The sequence below is a fragment of the Drosophila ananassae genome, chromosome 2L, assembly GCF_017639315.1.
Source record: "Drosophila ananassae strain 14024-0371.13 chromosome 2L, ASM1763931v2, whole genome shotgun sequence".
Taxonomy (NCBI): Eukaryota; Metazoa; Arthropoda; class Insecta; order Diptera; family Drosophilidae; genus Drosophila; species Drosophila ananassae.
Window position 1 is genome coordinate 23169440 of NC_057927.1, and position 13666 is coordinate 23183105.

At 43.1% G+C, this 13666-nt stretch overlaps 2 protein-coding genes and 6 non-coding genes across 8 annotated transcripts; 4 read left to right on the top strand and 4 right to left on the bottom strand.

Moving 5' to 3' along the window:
• Positions 1 to 66: 66 nt before the first annotated feature.
• Positions 67 to 231, top strand: LOC6508059. Its single transcript, XR_045972.2, has one exon. It is a non-coding gene; the product is annotated as a U1 spliceosomal RNA (small nuclear RNA).
• Positions 232 to 1553: 1322 nt separating this feature from the next.
• LOC6508066 lies at positions 1554 to 1749 on the bottom strand. The gene has a single exon (XR_045973.2). It is a non-coding gene; the product is annotated as a U2 spliceosomal RNA (small nuclear RNA).
• Positions 1750 to 3080: 1331 nt separating this feature from the next.
• On the top strand, positions 3081 to 5723 carry LOC6501685 (larval serum protein 1 beta chain). Its single transcript, XM_001955721.4, has 2 exons — positions 3081 to 3375; positions 3443 to 5723. The coding sequence occupies exons 1-2, from the start codon at positions 3166 to 3168 to the stop codon at positions 5606 to 5608; spliced, it is 2376 nt and encodes a 791-aa protein (XP_001955757.1). The 5' UTR covers positions 3081 to 3165; the 3' UTR covers positions 5609 to 5723.
• A 131-nt stretch (positions 5724 to 5854) lies between these two features.
• On the top strand, positions 5855 to 6019 carry LOC6508060. Its single transcript, XR_045974.2, has one exon. It is a non-coding gene; the product is annotated as a U1 spliceosomal RNA (small nuclear RNA).
• A 1226-nt stretch (positions 6020 to 7245) lies between these two features.
• On the top strand, positions 7246 to 7441 carry LOC6508067. The gene has a single exon (XR_045975.2). It is a non-coding gene; the product is annotated as a U2 spliceosomal RNA (small nuclear RNA).
• A 1780-nt stretch (positions 7442 to 9221) lies between these two features.
• LOC6508068 lies at positions 9222 to 9417 on the bottom strand. The gene has a single exon (XR_045976.2). It is a non-coding gene; the product is annotated as a U2 spliceosomal RNA (small nuclear RNA).
• Positions 9418 to 10652: 1235 nt separating this feature from the next.
• Positions 10653 to 10817, bottom strand: LOC6508061. Its single transcript, XR_045977.2, has one exon. It is a non-coding gene; the product is annotated as a U1 spliceosomal RNA (small nuclear RNA).
• Positions 10818 to 10948: 131 nt separating this feature from the next.
• LOC6498878 (larval serum protein 1 beta chain) lies at positions 10949 to 13593 on the bottom strand. Its single transcript, XM_001955722.4, has 2 exons — positions 13302 to 13593; positions 10949 to 13229 (listed from the first exon to the last, which is right to left on the bottom strand). The coding sequence occupies exons 1-2, from the start codon at positions 13509 to 13511 to the stop codon at positions 11064 to 11066; spliced, it is 2376 nt and encodes a 791-aa protein (XP_001955758.2). The 5' UTR covers positions 13512 to 13593; the 3' UTR covers positions 10949 to 11063.
• Positions 13594 to 13666: the final 73 nt, after the last annotated feature.

Below are 13666 nucleotides of genomic sequence, written 5' to 3' on the forward strand. Positions count from 1 at the left end.
CACTATAATTCCCAACTGGTTCTGCCCTCGGGCTGATGGTAACCCCTGTAGTGAGCCGGGGAAAGCATACTTACCTGGCGTAGAGGTTAACCGTGATCACGAAGGCGGTTCCTCCGGAGTGAGACTTGGCCATTGCACTTCGGCTGAGTTGACCTCTGCGATTATTCCTAATGTGAATAACTCGTGCGTGTAATTTTTGGTAGCCGGGAATGGCGTTCGCGCCGTCCCGACATGAATAATAAATTTTATATACAGAACGAATGGGAGAATAAAAACAACCTTTGAAAACTAGGTGACGATTTCGTTCGTTGATGCGCTGCATACGCGTTTCACCGGACAAATCGTTCGGAACGTGTATTTACCGCGGTGGTGTGGGGTTTCTTGGAAGATTGTGGCTGTGATGCTTTTTTACTCCATGCACTTAAGAATTGCGTTGCAAACGCGCTTGTACCAGTATCTAAAGGATTGCCATATATTTGAAATACATATAGTGACATTTTGGCGTGCGTGTCACATTTCCCTAGAGGCAATTTCTATAGAAGTGGCTGGGCTAGAGTCTTGAGGTCATGCGGGGAAGACAGCTGGATTGCATTTGTAGGGAGGCCACCAGCACTAACTCGTGCGTGCTTCTGATTTAGTTCCTATTTTATAAATATTTATTACGACCCCTATTTTATAAATATTTATCAAGATGAGGGCAGCCGTATGCTGGCTTCTCCCATTACACACGCTGGTTCTACGTGTGTGTTCTGGTACTAAAATGAAGTATTTAAAAATGGTAGTAAAGACTCGTCCGGACAACACTTATGTGTTGCCTTTCCCAACAGTTCCATCAACAATACCCGTGTACCCCGTTGTTGTTTTAGTAAATATTATTTTTGATAGTTCCATAATTGCTTTCCATAACGCGCGTGTGAAACGTCCTGGTTCAGGGGAGGCCCAGGTTTATGGTATGAGTAAAATAAAATGACTCAGGCCGCGCCCTAAACAGTTTCCATCGCGCGGTCTAACACTTCTGTTTTAGTTTAGTAATGATTTGGTAGTTTGGTAGTTTCCCATTGCTTTCACACGCGGCTGAAATGTGAGTCACGGGAGGCGCCCTAGTTATGGAAAGCAATTGAAATTATGAGTGGTTGTCGGCCTGTATGATATTTAACTACTTTTACTACATCCTGCTACATTATTAAACTAAATTTTAACCATGGTTAAAAACGTGGCGGTTATCTATGAAGCTGTTTCCGTTTCCTTAAAGATTTGTTGTTCAACCGACGTTTGTCGGTCTCTCTCCCACGTGTGCTCAGATCAGACATTTCTAGTCCTGGGGTCCACCGGGTAGCAGCTATAACAGCCGGCACACTGCCTGCGCAAGCCAATTTGGTGTCGTCCGGTCTAAATGAATAATTAAAACACACTTTTCGTTGTGAACAGCGAAAAATAAACAACGCACACAAGCGAAACCGAAATTTAGGAAACGTAAATTGAGGCGGTAAAACCACTCCATACGTTTTAAGCAAATTTCCCTTCCTGCTTTATTTCTAGTGGACAATTTATTTATTAGTTGGGCCGAAATCCCGGCGGTACTGCAATACCGGGCCAACCCGCGACAGAGGTGGAGCAAGCTCCTAGCACTCCGTCAGATTCCAAAAATCAGTTTAACATTTGTTGTCCTCCAATGGAGGAACTATCAGATGTTAAGCTGATAAGAACAGATACTACACTTTGATCTTAGCCATAAGGCCGAGAAGCGATACTTGAAGCAGGGCAACAGTAGCCACTTCATGCACGCGCGACTAAAACCGGTTGCGAATTACAATTCCACGCGAACGAAAAGTATTCTATGCGTGTAGCATACTTTGGGGGTTCAGCTCATTCGTGCGATAGGAGGTGGAAGGGAAGAAAAGAAGGAAGGAAAGAGAGAGTGCACTGAGTTAATCCGTGCGAAGGCATGTTGTGATGTTTATATTTAATTCTTTTGCTTTATTTTTAAATTTAAGATTTATGAGAAATTGAAATTACAATCATTCTGAAAACAAATAGCTTTTATGAATATAAACATTTCGCATTGATCGGCTGTGTTATCTGTATTAATAATACAGATACAGTTTGGCAAAAGACTTCGTCTAATGAAACTGAATAAGCTCTTATGTTAATTAATTATACTACTTATTTAAGTACATAAAATAATAAACATTTAGAGATTGAAAATTTATTTTTATTTTTGGTCCTTATATCTTATTTAGTTTCTTAAGACTTGTTGCTGTCTGAATATGGAATATGATTTACTCAGATTTAATTGGTTCTTTTATAAATAATGCAAAAAAGTTACATTAATGTATTCAAATAATAATTATACAAAGTTTAATTTATAAATTTTAAGAAAACTCTATTTAATGCATATTTAATAACATTTTAAATGCCTAATATAAAAACTAAAAGCAAATTAAGGCTCAAATGTGTATATAAATGAGTTGGCGCGAAAGAGCTGTGTTTCGTAATATATCTTAGCATATAATCTAATTATTTAATAATATTATTAATATATTTAAATATTATTTTATTATTCGGAGCTTTCAATAAGCACAGAGCGGAAATGAATGGATTAAACTCAACAATTATAGCAGGAAAATTCCGTCAATTTGAATCTAGAGTTTACATGAATCGACCATTTAGGCGATAAATATTTTGTTGGTATATGTATTAAAATACTCTTCAAACAAAATGTTTGAAATACAATGTTTGAAATAGACTAGCAATGATTAAATTCACCGCAATTGATTTCGATGTCTGGACCCGGATTTGTTGTTGCTTGACCCAATTTAATTATTTTCTAGATTGCAATTGCATTAGGCACTTGACGACAAGCGCATTAAAAATTTGGACTCGATAAGTAAAGACCATGCCAAAGATAAGGAATGCTGACGCCAGATGGGCCGCCAAAACAGTGGCAGATGGTGCGATAGGCACCTAAGATACACCCGTGACCCTCAACCTGCGCCCCAACTGCACCATGGTATCACCACTGGATCCGAGCTCCAAGTTATTCCTCGGAGGGTATAAAGCCGCTCCGTCGCCGGTGGAAAAGCAACAGTCTTTAGGCATTGGATCCACTGGGCGCATCTGATCCGGAGCAGTTGGAAGTCTAGAGTCCTTGAAGAAGTAGTCAACATGAAGGTTGCCATCGCATTGCTGGCCTGTCTAGGCCTGGTCGCTGCGGCCAGTTTCCACAAGCAGCACGAGGTTAAGATCGCTGACAAGTCGTTCCTTGGCATGCAGAAGTTTCTTTTCGAGATTGTCTACCGTGTTGAGGATCCTCTGATGTTCGAGGAGTATATTAAGTTGGGAAAGGCCTTCGATTTTAAAGAGCCTAACTACACGGTAAGCTTTTTGAAATCCATTTATAGCCACACTTTATTACAGATATATAATACTTTCCGTATATCAGCACTTCGATAAGTACATGAAGGCCTTCTTCGAGGCCTACAAGGTTCACGCCCTTCTCCCCAAGGGTGAATTCTTTGGAGCTGCAGTGATGTCGCACGCCAAGCAGGCCCGCGGCCTGTTCAACTTCTTCTACTATGCCAAGGACTGGGAGACCTTCATGCACAACGTGGCCTGGGCCCGTATGCACGTCAACGAGGGCATGTTCGTCTACGCCTTGACCCTGGCCGTGATCCACCGCGAGGACTTCCACGGATTGATGCTGCCATCGATCTACGAGATCTTCCCTCAGTTCTTCTTCAACAGCAAGTTCGTGTACGAGGCCGAGAAGTTCGACTACGAGATGTGGATGAAGATGACCATGTACGAGAAGGAGTACATGGACGTCTACTACAAGAACCATGCCCACGGCTATGGCTACGGTAACATGTACCAGAGCGGCGACTACATGTACATGAAGGACTTCAAGATGTGGCAGTGGTGGAAACTGATGGGTCTGGGAGAGCACTGGTACAGCGAGGACAAGTACATCCTGCGCGAAAACATCTACGAATTCAACCAGGACAGCAAGTGGCTCTCGATGATGAAGGACGTCAAGGTCTGGTGGATGCCCGTCGACTACACCCGCGACCTCAACATGTACAATGAGGAATCGAAGCTCTCCTACTTCACTGAGGACCTTGGCTGGAATTCCTATTGGTACTACCTCAACATGGACTACTCCTTCTTCCTGGACGGAACCACTTTCGACCTGAAGAACGACCGTCGCGGAGAGTGGTGGCTGTACAACGTGCACCAGCTGCTGAGCCGTTACTACATGGAGCGTCTGTCCCACGGATTCGGCGCCATCCCCGAATTCTCCTGGTACCACCAAATCGAAATGGGCTACGATCCTCAGATGATCTACTACAACGGCATCGGCTACAGCTACCGCAAGAACTACTACGAGATGGAGACCTACGGAAACTTCGAGATGCTCGACAAAATCACCAGCTTCATGAAGCGCATCCAGACAATCGTCGACATGGGCTACTACAAGACCATGGACGGCCACATGATTGACCTGCGCAAACCCGAGTCGATCGAGTACATCGGAAACATGATGCAGGGCAACGTGGATGCCATGGACAAGATGTTCTTCCAGTTCTGGTACATGCTCGCCCATATGTACTTCGCCGATGTCGACTTCCACCAGATGGAGGTCTACCCCAACGTCATGCTCAACTTCGAGACCATGATGCGCGACCCCATGTACTACATGTTCTACAAGTCGATCGTCCAGGTCTACTTCCAGTTCATGCACTACCTGCCCAAGTACACCAAGGAGCAGCTCTTGATGCCTGGAGTGTCCATGAAGCACGTGGAAGTGAGCGAGCTGACCACCTACTTCGATCTGGTGGACTTTGACGTGACCAACATGCTCAACGACAAGATGGTCTTCCACGATGGCAAGTTCGTGTGGGACAAGTCTCTGTATGCCCGTCAGATGCGTCTGAACCACAAGCCCTTCACCTACACTTACACCATCGAGTCCGACAAGGTCGAGAAGGTGGTTGTGCGTGCCTTCTTGGGACCCAAATTTGATGAGTTCGGCAAGATGATCTCCCTGACAGAGAACCGCATGAACTTCATGGAAATCGACGAATTCTTCTACGAGCTGAAGGCTGGCACCAACATGATCAAGCGCAACTCCAACGAATTCTACTGGACCGTCAAGGACCGCACCACCTACACCGAACTGTACTACTATCTGATGATGGCCTTCGACGGCAAGTACGACTTCCCTCTGGACATCAGTGAGCCCCACTGCGGCTTCCCCGACCGCCTCGTTCTGCCCATGGGCTGGAAGAAGGGAATGCCCATGCAGATGTTCTTCATGGTGATGCCGTACTCCGCCCCCACCCACGAACAGTTCTCGACCTTCGACTACACCTACTCCTGTGGCATCGGATCGGGAGCCCGCTTCGTCGATAACATGCCTTTCGGCTATCCCTTCGACCGCGAGATCGACGAATACGAGTTCTTCGTTCCCAACATGTACTTCAAGGATGTGAAGATCTACCACGCCGACACCATGGAGCCTTACTACAAGTACAAGGGCTACTCCAACTACGGACACTTCGACTACACCTTCTTCAGCGATTACTACACCAAGTACTTCAAGTACTAGGTCTCCTTGATGCCCGAAAAAAAGACTGTCACGGTACGAACCCCTTGGAGTGGAAGCATTTATGAATTTTAGTTTTAAGCTGAGCAAAAAGTAAAATAAACTTTCTAAAATCCAAGGAATTGTATCTCATGAATTTTTGAAGGATTCGGCAATTGGAAAAAACATTTCAAACAAGCATACGATAAAAATTCCAAACTGGTTCTGTCTACAGATACAGGAAGACCCTTGTCGAGAGCCAGAGAAAGCATACTTACCTGGCGTAGAGGTTAACCGTGATCACGAAGGCGGTTCCTCCGGAGTGAGACCTGGCCATTGCACCTCGGTTGGGTTGACCTCTGCGATTATTCCTAATGTGAATAACTCGTGCGTGTAATTTTTGGTAGCCGGGAATGGCGTTCGCGCCGTCCCGACATAAGAAATACATTTAAAATCTACAACTTACATATATATAAACATTTTCAAATTTAATTCCAAGGCAAAAACCATACTGAGTGAACTTGGTTCAAAATACAATCTGTATTGATATTGATTGATGCGAGAATATCGTACTTTGTTTCTATAGAATGGGTTTTTTATCCTCGAGGCTTATTTAAATTTGAGGTATACGAAAAATAAGGAAGTTCGACAGGAAATTAAATATATATATGCCATTTGCAAACATGTATAGCTATGAAATTATAATTATAACACAGATATTTGTATTCATTTCAATCGAAATCTTTCCTAAACAAGAAAGGAAAACTAACTTCGGGCGGAACCGAAGTTGATATACCCTTGCAGTTGTGCCATTTCGGATCGTTCAGTTATATGGCGGCTATTGGATATAGTTGGCCGATCCCTATGAAATTTGTCAAATAAGATTATTTTGCCCAAAATAGAATCCGTACCAAGTCCCATCTTTCTAACTTAAAAAACATCAAAGTTATGCCAATTCCGATCGATCTATGACAGCTATAGGATATAGTCGGCTGATCCTTATGAAATTTGGTAGACAAGATATTTTGGCCAAATATAAAATGTGTGGAAAGTCTCACCCTCCAACTTAAAAAACACCAATGTTATGGCATTTCCGATCAATCAGTTATATGGCAGCTATAGGATATAGTCGACCGATCCCGGCTTATCCGTTCCGACTTATATACTACCTGCAAGGAAAAAAAGGATGTGTGCAAAGTTTCAACTCGATAGCTCCAAAACTGAGAGACTAGTTTGCGTAGAAACAGACAGACGACGGACAGACGGACATGCTCATATCGACTCAGGAGGTGATCCTGATAAAGAATATATATACTTTATAGGGTCGGAGATTTCTCCTTCACTGTGTTGCACACTTTTGACCAAAATTATAATACCCTCTGCAAGGGTATAAAAAGGTGTGTCCTTTAATAGTTAAATATTCAAATTTCAATATTTGGGTGCAGCAACCGCTAAATAAACCTATTTTCACTTTACGAAGGATGTAAACCCAAAATCCACTGGTATAAAATATATACAGGAAAGGTCTAGTGTAGGGTAGGTAGGACCTTTGAATAAACCCCTAAGACACTTACCCCTAAATAGACTCATTTGTACCTTGTAATTCCCAATCGATTCAAGAAGTAAGAGTATTGAGTGGTTACTTTCTGCCAGTCTCAGGTATCGCTTCTCGGCCTTATGGCTAAGATCAAAGTGTAGTATCTGTTCTTATCAGCTTAACATCTGATAGTTCCTCCATTGGAGGACAACAAATGTTAAACTGATTTTTGGAATCTGACGGAGTGCTAGGAGCTTGCTCCACCTCTGTCGCGGGTTGGCCCGGTATTGCAGTACCGCCGGGATTTCGGCCCAACTGATTAATAAATTGTCACTAGATTAAATTCTCCTATCAAGAGGGGACACTCACGGCCTCACACTTCTTGTACGATGTGTTATTCTTATGTCATAGAACTTGTTCGAGTGTTTTTCATAAACTAACAATTTTATTGAATGTTTGCCAGAAAAATGGAAGAGGCCTTGCAACTTAACCAACGTTTGAAAATATCCTGTAACATTTTTAACTTGTGTGGCAACTTTTGGCCAGCCACGTTAACTTATTTGTCCTTTTAAGAAATTTTACTAATGTTGTCTTTCGACAGCAACATGAGAGGGAGGCCACCTCCAGCTAATGCCATATTTATCGTTGGAAAAAAAGTATCATACGCATGAGGAATATACAATATATATTTTTCATATTTAACGATTTGGAGACAGATCTATTTTCTTCCATTATAATGTACTGACAAAATATATTTTATAATTGTTGTTTATCATGTTCCTGGTGCCTGGTCATCGAAAACCAGAAAAAAGCCTGTGATGGACGAAAGGCACTATTTTTCCTATTTTTGTTTAATTTTGCAAGGAAAGAATTTACCAATGACCACAACAAAAAGAGAGTTTAAAGAATTAGCATCCGGTTTTAGAGGAGACTCGTCGCGGAAGAAATTGTTATACAAATTGAGTTTTACCTCTAATCCAGATTGCTAAGATTTTTATACTTTCAGAGCTTATTTGCTCAAAAGGGTGCAACAACAGTACAGTAGTCATGGAGACTTTCTTCGCCCCTATAAAATGTATAGATTCTCGATCTAAATCACCTATTTCGCGACTATCTCTTGTCGTTTCCTATGCAAAGTTTTGATTAGTTTTAAAGTTTTTGCACGTTTTCACACATCCTTTCTTTATGTTCAAACTTCGTCCCACAAACTTCGTGTTTGGAATTATAAAAAGTGGATTCGCACTTTCTACGGGTCATATTTTTACGCGGTTATTCCGTATACAATCCGTATACAATTTATACAATAAGTGCAATAATTTAAGGAGGTTTTAGCCAGATTTTTCAACCTTAAAAATGGCATCGTTAGATATTAACATATATTTATTTTAGAATCATATTTTCAGATATATCATTTCAGGTAATTTGTTCCCTTCTTTATTTACTATTATTATACCCTGGCAGAGGGTGTTCGATTTTGGCAAAAACAGTGCAATAGTAATGGAGACATCTTCAACCCTATAAAGGGAGAATATTATTGATTAGGATGATCTCCTGGATATATACATATGTATATACATATGTACGCAATCTATTCTTTACGTTTTAAAGCTATCAACTCAGCATTCTGCATCAAAATCTAAGCACGAATTTTTTTTGGGTTTTTTGTAAAATTGGGATCCCCTTCAAGTTGTGAAAAATGCATGGCAGAACAATATGGCCCCCATCGAAGGCTGTATCTAGGCCAATTTGGATCCGATATGTAGCGGAATACCTTAAACGATTTAAAGATCGGTTCTACATCAACCAATTTATATTTTGGTCAAAAACTGTGTGCAGCGCAATGAATAGCTCCCTTACATCGAGCTCGACTTATCCTATTGTTCTTAGCACGCCTTTAAGTTGGAATCGTAATCGGTAGACCATATCCTATATCTCCCGCCTAAGTCTACGTCTGAGAGTCATTTATTGATGATTGTATTTATATTTTATAGCGTTACATAAATATTACATGAAGTTTTAGTTATCCATCTAAACATGAAAATATTTTTATATTGAAAAACATATTGTTTTAGAGTATTTTAGTTTAGTGACAATTTATGTATTAGGTGGGCCGAAATCCCGGCGGTACTGCAATACCGGGCCAACCCGCGACAGAGGTGGAGCAAGCTCCTAGCACTCCGTCAGATTCCAAAAATCAGTTTAACATTTGTTGTCCTCCAATGGAGGAACTATCAGATGTTAAGCTGATAAGAACAGATACTACACTTTGATCTTAGCCATAAGGCCGAGAAGCGATACCTGAGACTGGCAGAAAGTAACCACTCAATACTCTTACTTCTTGAACCGATTGGGAATTACAAGGTACAAATGAGTCTATTTAGGGGTAAGTGTCTTAGGGGTTTATTCAAAGGTCCTACCTACCCTACACTAGACCTTTCCTGTATATATTTTATACCAGTGGATTTTGGGTTTACATCCTTCGTAAAGTGAAAATAGGTTTATTTAGCGGTTGCTGCACCCAAATATTGAAATTTGAATATTTAACTATTAAAGGACACACCTTTTTATACCCTTGCAGAGGGTATTATAATTTTGGTCAAAAGTGTGCAACACAGTGAAGGAGAAATCTCCGACCCTATAAAGTATATATATTCTTTATCAGGATCACCTCCTGAGTCGATATGAGCATGTCCGTCTGTCCGTCTGTCTGTCTGTCTGTCTGTTTCTACGCAAACTAGTCTCTCAGTTTTGGAGCTATCGAGTTGAAACTTTGCACACATCCTTTTTTTCCTTGCAGGTAGTATATAAGTCGGAACGGATAAGCCGGGATCGGTCGACTATATCCTATAGCTGCCATATAACTGATTGATCGGAAATGCCATAACATTGGTGTTTTTTAAGTTGGAGGGTGAGACTTTCCACACATTTTATATTTGGCCAAAATATCTTGTCTACCAAATTTCATAAGGATCAGCCGACTATATCCTATAGCTGTCATAGATCGATCGGAATTGGCATAACTTTGATGTTTTTTAAGTTAGAAAGATGGGACTTGGTACGGATTCTATTTTGGGCAAAATAATCTTATTTGACAAATTTCATAGGGATCGGCCAACTATATCCAATAGCCGCCATATAACTGAACGATCCGAAATGGCACAACTGCAAGGGTATATCAACTTCGGTTCCGCCCGAAGTTAGTTTTCCTTTCTTGTTTAGGAAAGATTTCGATTGAAATGAATACAAATATCTGTGTTATAATTATAATTTCATAGCTATACATGTTTGCAAATGGCATATATATATTTAATTTCCTGTCGAACTTCCTTATTTTTCGTATACCTCAAATTTAAATAAGCCTCGAGGATAAAAAACCCATTCTATAGAAACAAAGTACGATATTCTCGCATCAATCAATATCAATACAGATTGTATTTTGAACCAAGTTCACTCAGTATGGTTTTTGCCTTGGAATTAAATTTGAAAATGTTTATATATATGTAAGTTGTAGATTTTAAATGTATTTCTTATGTCGGGACGGCGCGAACGCCATTCCCGGCTACCAAAAATTACACGCACGAGTTATTCACATTAGGAATAATCGCAGAGGTCAACCCAACCGAGGTGCAATGGCCAGGTCTCACTCCGGAGGAACCGCCTTCGTGATCACGGTTAACCTCTACGCCAGGTAAGTATGCTTTCTCTGGCTCTCGACAAGGGTCTTCCTGTATCTGTAGACAGAACCAGTTTGGAATTTTTATCGTATGCTTGTTTGAAATGTTTTTTCCAATTGCCGAATCCTTCAAAAATTCATGAGATACAATTCCTTGGATTTTAGAAAGTTTATTTTACTTTTTGCTCAGCTTAAAACTAAAATTCATAAATGCTTCCACTCCAAGGGGTTCGTACCGTGACAGTCTTTTTTTCGGGCATCAAGGAGACCTAGTACTTGAAGTACTTGGTGTAGTAATCGCTGAAGAAGGTGTAGTCGAAGTGTCCGTAGTTGGAGTAGCCCTTGTACTTGTAGTAAGGCTCCATGGTGTCGGCGTGGTAGATCTTCACATCCTTGAAGTACATGTTGGGAACGAAGAACTCGTATTCGTCGATCTCGCGGTCGAAGGGATAGCCGAAAGGCATGTTATCGACGAAGCGGGCTCCCGATCCGATGCCACAGGAGTAGGTGTAGTCGAAGGTCGAGAACTGTTCGTGGGTGGGGGCGGAGTACGGCATCACCATGAAGAACATCTGCATGGGCATTCCCTTCTTCCAGCCCATGGGCAGAACGAGGCGGTCGGGGAAGCCGCAGTGGGGCTCACTGATGTCCAGAGGGAAGTCGTACTTGCCGTCGAAGGCCATCATCAGATAGTAGTACAGTTCGGTGTAGGTGGTGCGGTCCTTGACGGTCCAGTAGAATTCGTTGGAGTTGCGCTTGATCAAGTTGGTGCCAGCCTTCAGCTCATAGAAGAATTCGTCGATTTCCATGAAGTTCATGCGGTTCTCTGCCAAGGAGATCATCTTGCCGAACTCATCAAATTTGGGTCCCAAGAAGGCACGCACAACCACCTTCTCGACCTTGTCGGACTCGATGGTGTAAGTGTAGGTGAAGGGCTTGTGGTTCAGACGCATCTGACGGGCATACAGAGACTTGTCCCACACGAACTTGCCATCGTGGAAGACCATCTTGTCGTTGAGCATGTTGGTCACGTCAAAGTCCACCAGATCGAAGTAGGTGGTCAGCTCGCTCACTTCCACGTGCTTCATGGACACTCCAGGCATCAAGAGCTGCTCCTTGGTGTACTTGGGCAGGTAGTGCATGAACTGGAAGTAGACCTGGACGATCGACTTGTAGAACATGTAGTACATGGGGTCGCGCATCATGGTCTCGAAGTTGAGCATGACGTTGGGGTAGACCTCCATCTGGTGGAAGTCGACATCGGCGAAGTACATATGGGCGAGCATGTACCAGAACTGGAAGAACATCTTGTCCATGGCATCCACGTTGCCCTGCATCATGTTTCCGATGTACTCGATCGACTCGGGTTTGCGCAGGTCAATCATGTGGCCGTCCATGGTCTTGTAGTAGCCCATGTCGACGATTGTCTGGATGCGCTTCATGAAGCTGGTGATTTTGTCGAGCATCTCGAAGTTTCCGTAGGTCTCCATCTCGTAGTAGTTCTTGCGGTAGCTGTAGCCGATGCCGTTGTAGTAGATCATCTGAGGATCGTAGCCCATTTCGATTTGGTGGTACCAGGAGAATTCGGGGATGGCGCCGAATCCGTGGGACAGACGCTCCATGTAGTAACGGCTCAGCAGCTGGTGCACGTTGTACAGCCACCACTCCCCGCGACGGTCGTTCTTCAGGTCGAAAGTGGTTCCGTCCAGGAAGAAGGAGTAGTCCATGTTGAGGTAGTACCAATAGGAATTCCAGCCAAGGTCCTCAGTGAAGTAGGAGAGCTTCGATTCCTCATTGTACATGTTGAGGTCGCGGGTGTAGTCGACGGGCACCCACCAGACCTTGACGTCCTTCATCATCGAGAGCCACTTGCTGTCCTGGTTGAATTCGTAGATGTTTTCGCGCAGGATGTACTTGTCCTCGCTGTACCAGTGCTCTCCCAGACCCATCAGTTTCCACCACTGCCACATCTTGAAGTCCTTCATGTACATGTAGTCGCCGCTCTGGTACATGTTTCCGTAGCCATAGCCGTGGGCATGGTTCTTGTAGTAGACGTCCATGTACTCCTTCTCGTACATGGTCATCTTCATCCACATCTCGTAGTCGAACTTCTCGGCCTCGTACACGAACTTGCTGTTGAAGAAGAACTGAGGGAAGATCTCGTAGATCGATGGCAGCATCAATCCGTGGAAGTCCTCGCGGTGGATCACGGCCAGGGTCAAGGCGTAGACGAACATGCCCTCGTTGACGTGCATACGGGCCCAGGCCACGTTGTGCATGAAGGTCTCCCAGTCCTTGGCATAGTAGAAGAAGTTGAACAGGCCACGTGCCTGCTTGGCGTGGGTCTTCACCAAAGCGCCAAAGAATTCACCCTTGGGGAGAAGGGCGCCAACCTTGTAGGCGTCGTAGAAGATCTCCATGTACTTGTCGAAGGTCTGCAATCGAAATTATATTATTTTTGGAACTTTTGAAGAACAATTTTTATGTAAGATTCCAATTCCCCTCACCGTGTAGTAGGACTTTTCAATGAAAAGAGAGCTTCCCATCTTAATGTAGTCTTCGAACATCAGAGGATCCTCAAGACGGTAGACAATCTCGAAAAGAAACTTCTGCTTCTCAAGGAAGGTCTTGTCAGCGATCTTAACCTCGTGCTTCTTGTAGACACTGGTCGCGGCGACCAGGCCCAAACAGGCCAGCAATACGATGGCAACTTTCATGGTGACTACTTCTTCTAGGACTCTAGACTTCCAACTGCTCCGGATCAGATGCACCCAGTGGATCCAATGCCTAAAGACTGTTGCTTTTCCACGTCCGACGGAGCGGCTTTATACCCTCCGAGGAATAACTTGGAGCTCGGATCCAGTGGTGATAC